Source organism: Amphimedon queenslandica, unplaced genomic scaffold, assembly GCF_000090795.2.
Source record: "Amphimedon queenslandica unplaced genomic scaffold, v1.1 AMPQUscaffold_13175, whole genome shotgun sequence".
NCBI lineage: Eukaryota > Metazoa > Porifera > Demospongiae > Haplosclerida > Niphatidae > Amphimedon > Amphimedon queenslandica.
Window position 1 is genome coordinate 91,731 of NW_003546589.1, and position 18,089 is coordinate 109,819.

General features: G+C 33.9%; 3 protein-coding genes and 1 long non-coding RNA gene across 5 annotated transcripts in view; 1 reads left to right on the forward strand and 3 right to left on the reverse strand.

The window, feature by feature from the left end:
* The window catches only part of LOC109584722 (uncharacterized), a 2,813-nt gene extending 708 nt beyond the window's left edge, over positions 1-2,105 (forward strand). Inside the window, exons 2-11 of one of the 2 annotated variants that reach the window (XR_002186153.1) lie at positions 30-123; positions 172-294; positions 539-880; positions 922-1,041; positions 1,110-1,182; positions 1,244-1,291; positions 1,394-1,454; positions 1,505-1,593; positions 1,640-1,813; positions 1,859-2,105. This is a non-coding gene — a long non-coding RNA (uncharacterized LOC109584722). Of the gene's footprint in view, positions 1-29; positions 124-171; positions 295-538; positions 881-921; positions 1,042-1,109; positions 1,183-1,243; positions 1,455-1,504; positions 1,594-1,639; positions 1,814-1,858 lie in introns of both variants that reach the window. The other variant, XR_002186152.1, reaches the window with a different exon arrangement.
* A 1,320-nt stretch (positions 2,106-3,425) lies between these two features.
* LOC109584724 (uncharacterized) lies at positions 3,426-4,323 on the reverse strand. Its single transcript, XM_020000551.1, has 3 exons — positions 3,921-4,323; positions 3,744-3,869; positions 3,426-3,697 (listed from the first exon to the last, which is right to left on the reverse strand). The coding sequence occupies exons 1-3, from the start codon at positions 4,235-4,237 to the stop codon at positions 3,559-3,561; spliced, it is 582 nt and encodes a 193-aa protein (XP_019856110.1). The 5' UTR covers positions 4,238-4,323; the 3' UTR covers positions 3,426-3,558.
* A 7,326-nt stretch (positions 4,324-11,649) lies between these two features.
* On the reverse strand, positions 11,650-13,563 carry LOC105313929 (E3 ubiquitin-protein ligase TRIM71-like). Its single transcript, XM_011407749.1, has one exon. It carries the CDS (start codon positions 13,561-13,563, stop codon positions 11,650-11,652), a length of 1,914 nt encoding a protein of 637 aa, XP_011406051.1.
* A 3,809-nt stretch (positions 13,564-17,372) lies between these two features.
* LOC109584725 (uncharacterized) lies at positions 17,373-18,083 on the reverse strand. Its single transcript, XM_020000553.1, has 3 exons — positions 17,753-18,083; positions 17,670-17,705; positions 17,373-17,627 (listed from the first exon to the last, which is right to left on the reverse strand). The coding sequence occupies exons 1-3, from the start codon at positions 18,067-18,069 to the stop codon at positions 17,471-17,473; spliced, it is 510 nt and encodes a 169-aa protein (XP_019856112.1). The 5' UTR covers positions 18,070-18,083; the 3' UTR covers positions 17,373-17,470.
* Between the last annotated feature and the right edge of the window lie 6 nt (positions 18,084-18,089).

Here is an 18,089-nt window from a genome sequence, read left to right on the forward strand (position 1 = left end):
AGGCCTTAAAATTATATATCAATGTATAGGAATAAGGAACAAAAGAAACTATGATATTGAAGATGAGATAAAGGTGAAGAGATGAAAAATTGAAGGGAAGAAAGAGAAAAGGGAAAGAAATTGGTCAGTTGACTTATTGTACTACTAGCCTGCTAATTGTTATTTTTATAGATCCCTGAGTTGTGCCGTAAAGTTATGTTAATAGAAGAGCGCAAGATAAGGTTGAGAAACTTGAGGATGACCTTTTAGGACTTAAGGATGACATTATTGATTAAGAATTTTTTATGATACCAAGTAAGAAGTCACTCATTGTTATACTATACTGGTACAAATAATCTATTTTGACAGTGCTGTATTAGTGTATTGCATATTATTAGTGGCTGATTGAATTGGCATTTTTAAGTATACTCGCTAAAAATGCTAAAATTACATGACACAATTAATATATCCACCTTAAAGAAAGTTTGTATAGTTGACAAAATTCTTGAAAAACTTTAAAAATTCATAAGAAATATAATAATTGTATATCAATGTATAGTACAAAGGAGCAATAAAAGAAATACGAAAAGATAAAAGCAGTCAGTAAGAGAGTGACAGTAGTAGTGAGGATGACATGAAGGCAAAGATAATTGGAGAGGAGGAGGAATTAAGATGAATAATATGCAATGGAGAAAGAGAGGGAGAAGGATTTGCTGAAGAGAGATACCTTGACTGTCAGAATAAAAAAAGATATAGAGAAGATTAGAAAATTATCAGAAAAATTATTATCATTGTCACTTTCTCCTCTATCTTTCTCTCTTCCCTCTTTTTCCAGGGTTATGAAGAACCAATGAAATAACTACAGATTGCTGAAAAGGGCCAAAGTAAATTGGTCACAATGGTCAGTCAACCTAACCAGCTGCAAGTAATTGTTTTTTGTAGATCCCAGAGTTACATTTAAAATGTTAACTTGGAGACCATGCTCAAGATAAACTTGCAGAGCTGGAGGCTGATGTAATTGATAACAAATATCTGTTCTCTGACTCTGATAACAACTACCAAGTAAGTATTGCAGTATTCTTGCTAATACAAATAATCTATATTAATCATAATTTTATATTTCTTTGTAGATTGACTAAGAGGGAAAATGCTGAGCACCTGCAGAAAAAGAAATTAAAGGAGCTTACTGATGAGCATAGAAATGTTAGTAGCTTTTTTGTTCATTATTATACTTTAATTACATTCATGTTTTTTTAAAATATAGGCAAAGGGCATGAGAAGATTGAATGGTATAATATTTCTTCTGTGATGAGTAAGCACCACTTCATAGTACATGTATCAGCTAAGTGTGAAAAAGGAATTGCTTTTATTTATTGCATTTTGTCTTTCTCATTGTTGGGGCCGTACACTTAAGAAAATGGGAGAACAAGTAAGGCATAACCCAGTGACAAAAATGCTAAAGAGAAAAACAAAGTGTAAGAATGGTTACTTACTATTTTTTATATTTTTTGTCTTTTTTTACTAGCAAAAAAGAGTATAATCTTGTCAGCATGGATGATGAGATAGCATTTGTCTTGGCTGAAACTGTTAGATTACAATAAAGAAGAGAATGAAGTATGTAGCTTATATAGGAGATGATGGAACTACATTTTTCTTGTAGGTAGAAATGTCTGAAGATTGTAAATTGAAGAAGAACTGTAAATTGAAGAAGAAAGATTGAATTTGAAGAAGGATATGAGTTTCTCTCTTTCATTATAATACCTAATAGAGTAGGAGGAGTTTGCCTATCTTTCCTTATTATGAGTCATTGCTGGAAGCTGTCAAAAATCATGAGGTAAGAGTGGGAGAGGTTGTACTTTATTTGTATTTTGCTATGTAGGTGACAGAGATTGATAATCAGTGGCAACTGAAATTAGCTCCCCACTATTAAAAAACAAAGGACATACACAAGATGAGAATAGGAAGATGCCAAAGGGAGCAGGGATCATAGGATGAAACTAGATATAATAACCAGTTTTTAATAATGTACAAGCACCACATTTCTGTATGTTATTTATGAAAATGAACATTATTGTAATATTGAGATTAATAAACACAGAAGAAATTAGCATTTTGTTAGACCTTAATTGAAAAAGAAAAGCTAATGAAAGAGAGAGAAGGATCACTGAGAAAACTGCCTTAGTGATGGCAACCATAGTATTTATGCTGAGACCACCAAGAGTTACTCTACAGTATTATGCTGTAGTACATACATTCATTTTGTATACGTTTATAAACAACATCAAGCGATGTTCGACATTCATCATTAACTGTTTCATCTCCATTTCGTTTAATCTTGCAAACTTTATATGGTTCGCATACTTGCATTGCAATATCATCATCAGCTCTATTTTGTTGGTAGTGAGTGAATACATTAACATAATAGAATAGATTAACTTTGTTTGCCTATATATCAGCAGTGGATGGACTTTTCTTCCCAAAAAACACTAACAATTCACATATAGCAATGTTGACTATACTTCATAAAGCAGCAGATATTGAAAATGACACTAACAGTCAGTAGAATCAATAATACAACTACAAACACATCAAGAGCAATAACACTATTTATTGTATCATCGATTGATGGACAGTTACATGATGGCTTTGGTGGTGGTTTTAATGTCTCGTTAACAATAACTGTTAGTGTAGGCATGTAGATCTACACCAAAAATAAAGTAAGACCAGTAATGTTAATAAGTGTATTGCCATTGGTTAAATTTTAAAGTGTACTCATCATCATATGCCATCAAACAATCACTAGACAGTAGACATGGTACCCTATATCTCATATGTGATAGTGGGATAGTCTGATGGAATATAACTAGGTACACTCCATGAGATAACAGCCCATGTAGTGTCCATGACACTGGATACTGAACTAACTTAAATAAAGGACACATTCTCACAAAACTAATAATAATTACTAATCTAGATTACAATAGGATCACAGAAGGGATCTCTTCCAACAGAATTGACAATATGCACCTACATGTTATTACATAATTAAACTGCTGAACCAATTTTCACACAAGTATGTAATATGTACTAATGTAATGATAATGATTCATAAAAAATTACGCTACAACTATAATAAGAGGCATACATATAAGTTAAACATTGAGATCTTGACTACCTATCATTAAGTTGTTGTACCACATTTATTTCATTGTAGCATACAGTCATAAACATTGTCAGTCGATGCTTAATTAATTGATAATCATCATAGACTCTCTTATTTTCCATGATCAGTTTAATTGTTCAGTCTTGTGAGATTCATATGGTCCACATATCTGCATATTATGATCATCAGTTCTATCAAAAAGGGGTAAGACTCTGGCCACACAAGACTAGTGTGTGTGTGTGTCCTGGTACTACCCAGCTAATAGGACAAGAAATAACAAATATGTAATTTGCTGAGTCAAAGCTATACTCATAAAACTAAACACCTTTTCACACAAACTATATAAGTATTGCTATACTACTGCTAATGGAAATGTTTTAACAGTTACTCAACAGTATTAACTTGTTGTAGCACATTTATTGTGGTATACGTTCATAAACAACAACATCAGGTGATGCTTGACATTCATCATAGACTCTTGCATTTTGTTCATTTAGTTTTGTTTTGTGAACTTCATATGGTTCACAAACTCGCATTGCAATATCATCATCAACTCTACTTGGTAGTGAATGAATTAAAATAATAGAATAATTATGCTAACTTTGTCTGCTTTTTCTTAAGTTTAGTCCTGTGAACTTCATATGGTTCACATACTTGCATTGCAATATTATCATCAGCTCTATGATAATAGTGAATAAATTTATTAGTAGTAAATAGACTTTTCTTCCTAAAAGATAAACAATAACAATTTACTTATAATAATGTAAACTAAATATACTTCATAAAGCAGCAGATATTGAAAATGACACTGACAATTAGTAGAATCGACAATACAGCTACAAACACACCAAGAGCAATAACACTAACAGTTGTATCACTGATTGATGAACAGCTACATGTTTGTTGTGGTGGTAGTTTTAGTGTCTCATTAACAATAACTGTCCAATCTCCATATCCATTACTAGTGTAGGCACGTACACCAAAAATAAAGTAAGACATATCATTTAGACCACTAATGTTAATAAATGTATTGCCATTGGTTGAATTATAAAGTTGCAATATTTCAGTATTTATGTACTCATCATCATATGCCATCAAACAATTACCAGACTGTAAGGCATGATACCCTATCTCATATGTGATAATGGGATAGTCTGATGGAATATAACTAGGTACACTCCATGAAATAATAGCCCATGTAGTGTCCATGATACTGGATACTGAACCAACTGGACCAGGTACTAATAAAGACATTCTCACAGAACTGATATAGTATAATAATAATTACATACCTATTCCAATCTCTACTACAATAGGATCACTGAAGGGGCCTCTTCCAACAGAATTGACAGCAGCTACACTGATGTTATACTTAGTACCAAATACTAGATCATTCAATATGATGTATTTTTTAGTACTGGTGAGGTTGTATGTGATACTACTGTTACTGATAATTATTGTATAGCCTGTGATTCGACCATTATGCTGAGAACAATTGACCTCATTCCAAGTAAGGTTATTAATTGGTTGTAAAAAAAACAAGTAGCCAGGTACACCAGTAGGAACTATGACTATATTATACAATAGTGTCAAAATTGTATATCATACCTTTTGATGTTAGTTCTTGATCAATAGAACTAGACTCAGATCCTCCTAGTACATTACCAGCTCTCACTGTGATAATATAGTTCATACCACTGTACAGACCTATTAATGTATAACTGTATGTTGTAGTGGACTGATGAGGAGCAACAGAGACTGTTTCATTCACTGATGATAACTGAGGACAAGATGGAGTATAGGAGATGGTGTAGTATGTTACATAGTTGTCACTACTGGGAATAGTCCAGTTCACTGTAATACCAGTGGTTGAGACATTAGATACTGAGAGACTAGTTACTGGACTAGGAACTACAACAGATATCAATTACTCTCTCTCTCTCTCTCAGTGATAATAACTCACCATCAAATCTTAACACTATTACTGTACTATTAACTGAAGGAAGAACTATATATGAGTACACACTGATGGTATAGGTACTCATTGGTGAGAGACCTGTTAGTACAATTTCACCTTCACTGGTAGGTACTACATTCCTGGTTACACCTCCAGTAGTATACTCAATCACATATCCATTAGTCTCTGATGAATTGGTCCAGTTCACTTTGATACTAATAGTATTTAATATGAACCCTCTCACATTATTTGGAGGACTATTAGGAGCTATAAAAGAGATAAAGGTATCTACAATATAGTTTAATCATACCATGTAATATCACAGATTGACTGTAGTTGAGTCTTCCGATCATTGCTATACAGGTAACATTAACTGACACTCCCAGTAGATCAGGATATACCAGTAGTGTGTTGTTGTATCTCAGGACATTGATTGATGTATACATTGAGTTACTCTTCTTTACTCCATTCACTAACCAGTAAACATCAGTTGAAGGATTTATATCAGTAGTTGTGAGGCAGTCAATACGATATTGAGTGTTATTGAGTTGTGTAATGGATGAGACTAGTGTCCAATTGATCAAAGAAATAACTAGAAATACATCAACAATGTTACAAGTACATTAAAAGGTGCAGCAATACCTGGTAAGGTCTGTACACTGATTGTACTAGCAGGCCCCAATAATTGTTGATAGGCTCTAACTGTGATACTATAAGTTGCTTCTATATTCAGTCCATTCAATGTGAGTGTATTATTACTACTTCCCTCCACCTGTACTGTCTTCACAGTGTCTGTGTCACTAGTGACATTGACTACATATCCATCAGCATCAGATGAATCAAGTGCAGTCCAATTGACAGTGATAGTGGTAGTTGTCTTGTTGACCATAGTAAGAGAAGAAGGAGCAGTTGCTGGCACTAATAGGGAGAAATATGTATATAATTATTAGTATTTTTATCATTACCCTTTAAGGTTAAAGTACGTGATCTATCAGCACCACTAATATTATCCAGTACACACTGGTACATTTGATCTCCAGTGGTTGATTGACTGATTGATCCACTACTGACAGTCGATCCATCCCATGTGATATTAACAGTATATCTTATTGTGTTAGTACTACTAACTAACACAGTACCAGGACATGTACTATACCGATCATCACAATCAGTATAATTAGTCAGCATACTACCATCAACACTCATTCTAACATTATACCCATAGTGTCCAATTTTAATACAATTCATTTTATATTCCTGAGGATATACTGTCATATCAGAAGGAAGATTAGCAATAGTAAATGATTCTATTTCTGAATATCCTACAAATGAAAACTATTACATCAGCAAGTAATTAAAGTCTCCTCTTACTGAATATATTAGCAAAGATAATGTTAGTGTTAGGATCTGAACAATCAGTGGGTAGACAACACTTGTACCAGCCTTCTTGAGCTGCTGATAGTCCCTGAGCAAGATAAAGACTGAGAATAGCATCAGGCAAAGTGACATTAGTACAACGAAAAGGATCACTGTCACTATTACTGTTACAGTCAACAGGATCATCAGGATCAACAACTCTAACCCACTGACCAGTAGTTAGACTAGTACCAGGTAACACACATGATATAGCTTCAGTGACTGAATTGCTGCTACTATCCCAAAAATATGATCCATTAGGATAACAGTTTTTGTTATAAGCTAAGTAGATATCTATAAAAGAGTACTTAATTTGACAATATTACATCAAAAATACCTTCTTGTTGACAATGAGTAAAGACACTGATTACACTACTAGCAGGCCCCAGTAATTGTTGATAGGCTCTGACTGTAATGCTATAAGTTGTTAGCAAACTCAGTCCATTCAGTGTGATTATGTTATTACTACTTCCCTTCACCTGTACTGTCTGCACAGTGTCTGTGTCACTAGTGACATTGACTACATATCCATCAGCATCAGATGAATCAAGTGCAGTCCAACTGACAGTGATAGTGGTAGCTGTCTTGTTGACCTCAGTAAGAGAAGAGGGAGCAGTTGCTGGCACTGATTAGAAAGAAATGCATACTTATAGAATAACTGGCATTTACTACCTGTCATGGTTAAAGCACGTGTTCTATCAGCACCACTAAGATCATCCAGTACACACTGATACATTTGATCTCCAGTGGTTGATTGACTGATTGATCCACTACTGACAGTCATTCCATCCCATGTGATATTAACAGTATATCTTATTGTGTTGGTACTACTAACTAACACAGTACCAGGACAAGTGGAATTACTATTACTATCATTACATCCAGTGTAATTAACCAGTGCAATATTACCAATGCTCATACTAATACCATAGTACCAATGTCCAATTTTAGTACAAGTCAGTTTGTATTCCTGAGGATAGACTGTCATATCAGAAGGAAGAGCAGCAACAGTAAATGATTCTATCTCTGCAAATCCTACAGATTAAAATTTATCATTAAGTGATTATAGTCTCCCCTTACTGAATATATTAGCAAAGATGATGTTAGTGTTAGGATCTGAACAATTAGTGGGTAGACAACACTTGTACCAGCCTTCTTGATCTGCTGGTAGTCCCTGAGCAAGATAAAGACTGAGAGTAGCATCAGGCAAAGTGACATTAGTACAACAAAAAGGATCATTGGTATTTGCACTGTTACAGTCAACAGGATCATCAGGATCAGCAACTCTAACCCACTGACCAGTGGTTAGAGTAGTACCAGGTAACACACATGATATAGCTTCAGTGACTGAATTGCTACTACTATCCCAAAAATATGATCCATTAGAATAACAGTTTTCATTATAAGCTAAGTAGATATCTATAAAATGCTACTTAATTTGGCAATATTACATTAAAAATACCTTCTTGTTGACAATGAGTGAAGACACTGATTGTACTAGCAGGTCCCAGTAATTGTTGATAGGCTCTGACTGTGATGCTATAAGTTGTTAGTTCTCTCAGCCCTTTCAGTGTGAATGTATTATTACTACTTCCATCCACCTGTACTGTCTGCACAGTGTCTGTGTCACTAGTGACATTAACTACATATCCATCAGCATCAGATGAATCAAGTGCAGTCCAACTGACAGTGATAGTGGTAGCTGTCTTGTTGACCTCAGTAAGAGAAGAAGGAGCAGTTGCTGGTACTAATAGGGAGATAGACTTTTATCAGAATAACTTGTATATTTATGTCATGCACCAAGAGTATACCTGTATACATTACCTTTTATTGTCACAGTGCGTATTCTGTCTTTAACATTATAAAGATTATCCAGTACACAATGGTATACTTGATCTCCAGTGGTTGATTGATTGATTGATCCACTACTGACTGTCATTCCATCCCATGTGATATTAACAGTATATCTTATTGTATTGGTACTACTAACTAACACAGTACCAGAACAAGGGGAATTACTATTGCCGTCACTACATTCAATGTAATTAATCAGTGCAGTATTACCAATGATCATACTAATACCATAAACATTATGTCCAATTTTAGTACAATTCAGTTTGTATTTCTGAGGATATACTGTCATATCAGAAGGAAGAGCAGCAATATTAAATGATTCTATCTCTGCAAACCCTACCAATTAAAATTTATTATTAAGTGATTATAGTCTCCTCTTACTGAATATATTAGCAAAAATGATGTTAGTGTTAGGATCTGAACAATCAGTGGGTAGACAACACTTGTACCAGCCTTCTTGAGCTGCTGGTAGTCCCTGAGCAAGATAAAGACTGAGAGTAGCATTAGGTGAAGTAATATTGGTACAAGTAAATGGATCCTTGTCAGTATTGCCACACTCAACAGGATCATCAGGATCAGCAACTCTAACCCACTGACCAGTAGTTAAACTAGTACCAGGTAACACACATGATACAGCATTGCCAGCGATATTAGAATTCCAAAAATATGATCCATTAGTATAACAGCTTCCATCATGCATCAGGTAGATGCCTATAAAAACCTATACAGTTGTTATTATACACATCCAGTGTCTTACCTGAGGAAGGTGGACATTGACTAATACCTTCACTGACACTCAACAAGAAGACAACAGACACCATTAGCACTGACACAGCCATTTTACCCATTATGAATAATATTAGTTAGAGACACTTTCATTGTTTTTTTTTATTTCTTTGCAACATATTATGATGACACTTAATGCTTTTAATAAACTATGCTATTGATGATAAATGATCTCAATCTCTTGTTAATACAGGACTCAAAGAGTTGATAATAACAGATTATGATCAGAGGTTACATCAAAGAAGGAAATAGCAAGGGACAAACATAACAAGAGAAAAACACATGATGAGACTTATCATTCTCAGGTATATGCCTCATATATCCCTAGTGGTCATGGTATAAGGTAGTTCGTATGATGTAGCATATAAAAATTAGACACCATAGCCAGGTCGCAGTATATTATAATAACAGTGCATTAATAAAGGTACATTAGTTTTGATTTACTTATATACATGTCATTAGTATGACATTCCATAAATATGGCAATAATATTTTTAAAAGTTTATTAACTGATAATAACTAGAGGTCAGGTGAAAGTGAATAGACTTTAGTATCATTGCAAGCAAATTAAAGAAGGGAATAGGTATATGCTTAACCATGTATTTTTAAATACATCTTAGCTGATAGGCTATGTACAGATACATTTATGTCAATCTTTCTTATAAGGATTCTGTTCAGCCAAATTAAGTGTTTTGTGAATTAACAGGTGAATAGTAAACTTTTTGCATTTTGCTCTAGACATTATAAAGGATACAAAATTAAACTACAAAACTTTCAAGTTAATGATCTTAAAAACAAGTCATTAAAGCATATTAGCAGGATCAGGTAACATTTTACATTCATTAGTGAACTTCAATAGTGACAAATTAAATTATTGTTACATTTATGATCATAATCTTAAATTTTAAAATGAATATTAACCATATTTGTGAATCAGAAAATTTATACCTTTATATGTGTTATCATTAAGCACTACATAATGTACATAGTTTCAAATTTTATACTTCATGGGAATGCTAAACCAACTTGCCTGCTTGGATCTGAACAATTAGTGGGCAGACAACACTTGTAAAATCCTTCTTGATCTGCTGGCTGCCACTGGAAAAGCAACAGAGACTGTCTCATTCACTGATGATAACTAGGGACAAGATGGAGTATAGGAGATGGTGTAGTATGTTACATAGTTGTCACTACTGGGAATAGTCCAGTTCACTGTAATACCAGTGGTTGAGATATTAGATACTGAGAGACTAGTTACTGGACTAGGGACTAAACAAGTATAAATTTCCCTGTCTCAATGACAATAACTCACCATCAAATCTTAACACTGTTACTGTATTATTATGTGAAGGAAGATCTATATATAAGTACACACTGATGGTATAGGTACTCATTGGTGAGAGATCTGTTAGTAGAATTTTATCTTCAATGATAGACACTACATTCCTGGTTACACCTCCAGTATTATACTCAATCACATATCCATTAGTCTGTGGTGAATTGGTCCAGTTCACTTTGATGCTATTAGCATTTAATATAAACCCTCTCACATTATTTGGAGGACCACTAGGAGCTAGAAAAGAAATAAAGGTATTTACTATTGATTAACGTACAACCATACCATGTAATGTCAAAACTTGACTGTAGTTGACTCCTCCAATTATTGCTATACAGGTAACATTAATTGACACTCCCAGTGGATCAAGATATATCAGTAGTGTGTCGTTGTATGTCAGGACATCAATTGATGTATACATTGAGTTACTCTTCATCACTCCATTCACTAGCCAGTAAACATCAGTTAAAGGATTTATATCAGTAGTTGTGAGACAGTCAATACGATATTGAGTGTTATTGAGCTGTGTGATGAGGAAACAACAACACTATCAGTTTATTTATTTAAGTTTTTAAGAAGAAAAAGCATGCAACAGCAACAGTCACTGTATTATTCATGATGGGTGAAATGGCAGTGTCAGTGCTAATGGTGTCTGTTGTCTTCTTATTGAGTGTCAGTGAAGTTATTAGTCAATGTCCACCTTCCTCAGGTAAGACACTGTATGGCTCTGTCAATTATGCTGCATGCCATGCATTCATTGTTGTTCTCTTTGAAACAAGTTACGAATAACATGATTTTATGCAACTAGGCTACTGTTGATGCAAACTATAATGTTGATAATCAAACTCTTGACTCAAAGATGATCAGAGTAAAAGGAAAGAGATAGGGCAAACAAAAAGAGCAAAAAGTAAAAAACACACAAGAATGTGTACATGCATGAAAACCACAGTATAGATAATTATTAGCTTTGTGTATAACAATTGAATAGATCTATGTGTGTTACAGTTATGGTTAGTCACCAATTCACCATACTTTCAAACTAATTAGTTTAAGTGTAGATATAAATTTTCTGGTCTTTACATACTCGTGTTGTTTATGTGGGGTTCACGCCAACTAATAATAATTCTCCGATATAATGATTGCACAGTCAAGTGTAATTTAAAAAATTAAAAGTCTATTCTTTCCATCTTCAGCAACCCATATTGATCCATCAAAAGCAACTACTATCCCTCTCAAACTACACAAATTCCTATCAGTTGACACAACTGAATGGTAAGATGAATCGAATACACCAATTTTTGATGGCCCCGCATTCATACTAATAATAGAATAACCAGCTGGATCAAAAGCTATTCCACATGGTCCATGTTTAATTGGGTAGCTATTCATAAATATTCCACCCAGTGTAAATACAGCGACATTGTTTGAACTATGGCCAGTAATATGAAGGTGACCATTCGAATCAATGGCCACATCTTCTGGTTGCTTAAACTTGTGCTCTCCATTTATGGTAGCAAGAATGAAGTGAGAGTGACTGCCATTTTGATGAAATACTTGAATTCGGTCATTACCATATTCAGTAACATACAGTTTCCCATCATTGTCTATGCATATGCCCCATGGATATTTCAGTTGTCCTTTCCCTGAGCCTTCACAGCCAAATGTGTCAATAAATTCTCCTTTCCTAGTAAACCTGTGTATTCTATTGCCATTATTCTCAGCTACATAGACTGTATTACCGCTGATTGCTATGCCTGCAGGTTGCTGGAATTGTAACTGACCTTTCCCTTTTGATCCTATTGCCCTCTGGTACTCTCTATTACTATTAAAGACATAGACACAATGGTGAGTGTTACTAGTAACAAATACATCTCCATTATCTGCTATTGCTATGAAATAAGGTGAAGGTATATCTGGTATAGTAAATAATGGCGCCTTCAGAGTGGACATATAGTCTCGGCTGATGTACAGATTAAATGGACTATTTCTGATTGGTGTACCATTAAGCAAAATGGAAATTTTCTGTTGCCCATATTGTTGAGGAACAAAAGAGACAGTGTAAGTACCATTGCCAGAATCAATAATAGTAGCAGAAACAGGCTTCTTTTCTCCTCCTCCTCTACATGTGATTTGACCAGTAACACTAGCTCCTCCTTTGTTTAATCTCATACCAAAAGAATCTCTTGATATTACGTTAACTCGTATCTCTTTACCGGCCACATGAATACATGATGGTATCTCAGCTGTAGTCTCCTCAGGACAAATGGGATCTATCCCATTAACTTTACCAAGTGATGCTATACCTGATGCAATTTTACTTACATTCATCTCAACATTAACAGGTGGGCTCTCACAAAGCTTGAGTGATGTACCAGAGAACTTCTCCTGTAGCTCAGTGGCTCTGGTCTGGAGTGTACGAGCAATAGAAAGTAATTCTACGTCACCATAATCTCTGACAGCAGTCAATGATAAATTTTGACATGCTGCCATGTCTTCCATTAAAGACTTGAAAGTATCAAGCTGGTGAGAGAGACGGGCTTGCATAGCCATTGAAACTTCATTGCTTTTTTCTATTAATGATTTTTCTCTACCTTCCAGCAACTTTTGAAGACTAGCAATACTTTGGTATATAAGCAAGTCAACTTCCTCCTTCTGTTTTCTTATCTTCTCTTTTGCTATTTCTCCTGTATTCAGAACTGCTTTCAGCTTCTCCTTACTTTCATGAACAGCAGTCATCACTTTAGTAAGCTCTTCTTTTGTCTTTACTGCTTGTGGTTTGGCTTCAGAAACAGCATGGTCTCTGTGACTGATGATAGTGCATTTAACACAAACAGGTATAGAACACTGGATACAGTAGAAGTCAAGCTCTTGACGAGGGTGAACATGACATGAGAGAGATATGGATGGGAGGAGGTTTAACAGATCCCCTCTTGGCATAGTCCGTGCTTTTTCTAAGGTGAATGATAAATGAGATTGAGTAGCTTTAACTCTTTGATGAGCACCCCAACAAGTTTGACAAAGAAAATCCATACAGTCAGTGCAATAAACAACGGCATGCAGATCCAACCCCATCATCACAGGAATTGCATGACGGAGATGTGGAAGACATAATTTTAAGCAAAATCTCTTCTTTATTGCTAAGCAACCGGAAATTGCACGGGAGAGAGATGATGCTGCCATCTCCTTTAGGTAGTGTAGTAATTTCACTACATGTTGGACAGATAATGGCTTGTTTTGAGGCCTGTTTATTAACCAGTGATTTGAGGCACGGAGCACAAAAAGAATGAAGACAAGAGAGGAGACGTGGATCAGTATATGAGCCATTACACTTCGGACATAAAAGAGACTTTTCTAGCATTACTTCTGAGGATTTCTGAGAACTGGAATCGATTGCTGCCATATTTAATGTGAGCTGATTGGCATTTGGCAATGAATAAAAACGTCATAGCACACGCCCCAATTAATTAGATCTACTCCACATTCCAGAAGAGTTTTCTTGCCTGAATCAGCAATGTTAAGCCAGGCATACACCAGGCAACTTGTTGCTAGCAACATTTGTGGTTACTTTGATCTTGTAAGCAACATGTTGCTAAAAAAAATATTTTGCAATAAGTTGCTCAAAAGATGAAAGAAACCACAAATGTTGCTAGCAATATGTTGCCTGGTGTATGGAGGGCTTTATAGTCCTGACAGGCATCATTGCTAATCATGACTGTTGCTCTGGCTGAACCAGTATAAATACTTATCATAATTGTATCATGCCTGATTTCATTATTATATTGTGACTGAGTGCCAAAAATCCACGATTCAGACTGGTATTAGGATTGATTTATACTAGAATTCATCTTAATTCAGGTTTCAACTTTTGGGTGTGTATGGGGGTAGGTATACTTATGGTATATTTCACCATAGTATATATGATTTTATGGGGATTTAATTTCACTAATTTCACGGTTTTAAAAAATTTGTGAAAATTTTTATATTTTCTATCATACTAATAATGGTTAGTGGAAGACAAACGCCAAAATTTTTTTTGTGAATAGGTTGAAAGTGATTTTCGTTAAATTTTTTTCCGGGAAATATTACCGGTCTTAATAGTTTTTCTTATTGTGACTTATTAAATTTTCCCCATTGGTTGTTTACAGCAACTATATTACATAATAATAATTATTGGATGTTCAATATATGGCATAATGAATGATTGTAAAATTAAGGCTTAATTTACATACAATATGTTAGAGTTGTATTTTTATAGTACAGTCTGCATCTAATTTTTTAATTTTAATTTTTTGTAGTGCAAAAATTTTTGACTGAAACTATACAGTAGCTACTTGACATGCTATTACTGTTATCAAGAGTACATATAATACCATATAGCAGAAATTTTGGAGAGAGTTAAAATGTAAATTTGGTGTTTTCATAGCCATTTTCCAAAATAAAAATTCCTCAAATTTAAGCCATTATGCGCATGCTCAATAGAATATGGCCACAAATTTGCCAAAATACAATTCGCCAATCAAAATATTAGCAATTCACAAAAATTTAATCCCCAAAAATTAATTTCCTATTCCTACAGTGATGTCTTCATCAACTCTATTACTTTACTATACTATATCCTGAACAAATAATTGGAGAAGAGACAAAAGGAATCATTAGTATTAGGCATAATTGTTCTGTTTTTTTAATACTGGGGATGGGGCAGGGTTTCCTATGGGATTTTGATTGGCATAGTGCTCATGTAGTTGCTCAAAAATTAGGCGAAAGGCCTTGTACTAGCTAGCTATAGATAGTACAGAGTATTTTACAAAAACCACATAAAGAGAATTTTCCTTTTTAATATTGTTTCACATATATGTTCTTATGTTGCGTATCAACTTTGAGATCAAATTTGGATTTTTAATGAATTTTTAAAGTTGATCAAAAATTAGGCCAACGACCAAGGCCTTGGTCTTAGGAAAAAACTAAATAGCAGAGAATTTTTAATTTCTATAATTTTTTTAATCTAATCAAATTTGAATTTTTATGAATTTTGAAGTTGCTCAAAAATCAGGCCAACATAGCTTTAATTATAGGCATATCTTAACTAGGCCAATCTGGCCAAACTTTGTTAAAAATGGCTAAAAAAGAATTTCTAATCTTTGTATTTCTTTCTGATACAAAATATACATGTCCTTATGTTGTGTATCAACTTGAGCTGATTCCAATCGAAATTGAATTTTTATGAATTCTTAAAGTTGCTCAAAAATCATTCCAACAACCAAAGGTTACTTAGGTTAAATTTTGTCAAAATAGCAAGGAGAGAATTCCCCATTTTTATAATATTTCTGATGCATATACATCAGGGTTTTATGTATTGGGAGTGGTAGTGATGAAACTAACACTTTTATTTTAGTTTAGTTTAGTTTTTTAAATTTTTTCCTTGTAGTTTAGGGAAGGTTCTATCCCAAACTCTAAATCCCCTCCAAAATTAAATAATAATTACTTAGGTGATATGATTGACCAGTTATCAAACCGAGCATTCAACGATTAACAAAAAATAAAAACATTAGAATAAATTATAACCATAGATATGTACAATAACATTTCTGAATTAAAGTTTTTTTTCTCCCTCCAAAGTCTCATCTTGCCACGCGTGGCAAGACTTATCTCCCCCTACACAAAAAAGCTGGTCCTTATGATGTCTGATTTTGACCAAATTTAGATTTTAAAATAATGATATGTACTGTATTGTAGTGATTGTAGTGTTTGTCAGCTCTTAAAGCATACTGTTTAGCTCACTTAGCAAGCTTTGTAGAAAACTCATGGATATTAACACACAATAGCACCCATCTTATAGGTAAAAGTCTTGTCTCATTCTTTCTTTCTTCATGCAGTCACTAAATAACTCTTTTTTCTGATTACTCATGAACATTAATAACGCAGCACTAACTCATTGCAAAATACTGAAGTATACAGGCTTTAAATTTATACTATCTGTTACTTTAAGATATGCTGGCTTCAATTTGAAGATACTAAAGTAAAACTAGAGAGAGAACAACAATTGAGTTATAATGACGAGTTATAATGACAAGTACAAAAACATTGTTATTTTAACTCTCAGTAGATTGTTAAAAATTATTACTATGGCATATCTAATTATTACGTGTACTAATTTTTATGTCAATAGCAAAATTAGGAATTAATTGATCAAAGATCCAATTTGTTAACATGCACATTTGACTGCTTTTAGATGCCAAAGCTTGTTTTTTCTCTTCAATTAACCCATGTTGGGGTAATTTAATCATTCATTTTTTACAGTGAAACACACATTGCTATCAAAAAATAGAATATTTTTTAATTTGAACAAAAAAGGATCAGCTCAAACTTTCTACATAGCATAAGGATGTAACAGATTGACTATTTAGTGTCTACAAAAAAGGTCAGTGAGCTTCTCTTGAAATTATTCAATTATTGTTACAATGATTTTGACTTAAGGAAGAGAGCATGGGCTATAGTACAAGTTATATTATTCAAAAAATGGAGGCTGCTGAATATGTTGGACTATAGACTTGTATTGCTCTGTTTACTTTGTAATAACATAACTGTTAATCTCGTCGCCCAGCCCCTTCGCTTTAGGAAGGGGTGAGGCGACGAGATTACATAATTGTGCTCATTGCCAACAAAGAACAACTCTGTGTATTTTGAAGGGTATATTGATACTAGTCTCACCCCACCCCTTCGCTGATATTAACTTTCTCTATTAACTAAATCACATAAAAATGTCATGTTTAGACATGTTTATGTTTATGCTCATAATATATTATGCAAACTGTAATAGTCTGAATTCTCCTAAGCCTAACTCTGGTACTGATTAGGACAAGAAATAAAAACATTGAATTTGCTGGCATCAAAGCTGCTATATTGGCAAACAAAACTAAGCACAATTGCACACAAACTATATAATGCTATACTACTGCTAGTGGGAATGTTTTAATGAGTATTAAGTTGTTGTAACACATTCATTTGGCATGATACATTCATATACAACATCAGGTGATGTTTGACATTCATCATAGACTGCCTCATATTCTTCACTTAAGTTAGCCTTGCGAATTTCATATGGTTCACATACTTGCATTGCAATATCATCATTAGCTCTATGATGATAGTAATTAACTTAACATATAAAATAGACTAACTTTGTTTGCCTATTAGCAGTAGATGGACTTTTTTTCCTAAAAGAAAAACAATAATAATTTACGTATAACAATGTGGGCTATACTTTATAAAGCAGTAGATATTGAAAATGAAACTGACAGTCAGTAGAATTAACAATACACCAACAATCACACCAAGAGCAATAACACTATCTGTTGTATAATTGATTGATGGACAGCTATATGACGGTTGTGGTGGTAGTTTTAGTGTCTCATTAACAAAAACTATCCAATCTCCATATCCATTACTAGTGTAGGCACGTACACAAAAAATGAAACAAGACATATCATTCAGACCAGTAATGTTAATAAATGTATTGCCATTGCTTGAATTACAAAGTTGTAATATTTCGGTATTAATGTACTCATCATCATATGCCATCAAACAATTACCAGACTGTA

What these genes read in the sequence shown, in the direction of transcription:
- LOC109584724 (XM_020000551.1), bottom strand. Translation starts at nt 4,237, where the DNA reads ATGGCATATGATGATGAGTACATAAATACTGAAATATTGCAACTTTAT. An exon ending in AATATCTGCTGCTTTATGAA is followed by an intron (nt 3,870 to 3,920) that starts GTATATTTAGTT and finishes TTTATCTTTTAG; the next exon opens with GAAGAAAAGTCTATTTACTA. An exon ending in CTTAAGAAAAAGCAGACAAA is followed by an intron (nt 3,698 to 3,743) that starts GTTAGCATAATT and finishes ACTACCAAGTAG; the next exon opens with AGTTGATGATGATATTGCAA.
- LOC105313929 (XM_011407749.1), bottom strand. Translation starts at nt 13,563, where the DNA reads ATGGGGTTGGATCTGCATGCCGTTGTTTATTGCACTGACTGTATGGAT.
- LOC109584725 (XM_020000553.1), bottom strand. Translation starts at nt 18,069, where the DNA reads ATGGCATATGATGATGAGTACATTAATACCGAAATATTACAACTTTGT. An exon ending in AATATCTACTGCTTTATAAA is followed by an intron (nt 17,706 to 17,752) that starts GTATAGCCCACA and finishes TTTTTCTTTTAG; the next exon opens with GAAAAAAAGTCCATCTACTG. An exon ending in ACTGCTAATAGGCAAACAAA is followed by an intron (nt 17,628 to 17,669) that starts GTTAGTCTATTT and finishes CTATCATCATAG; the next exon opens with AGCTAATGATGATATTGCAA.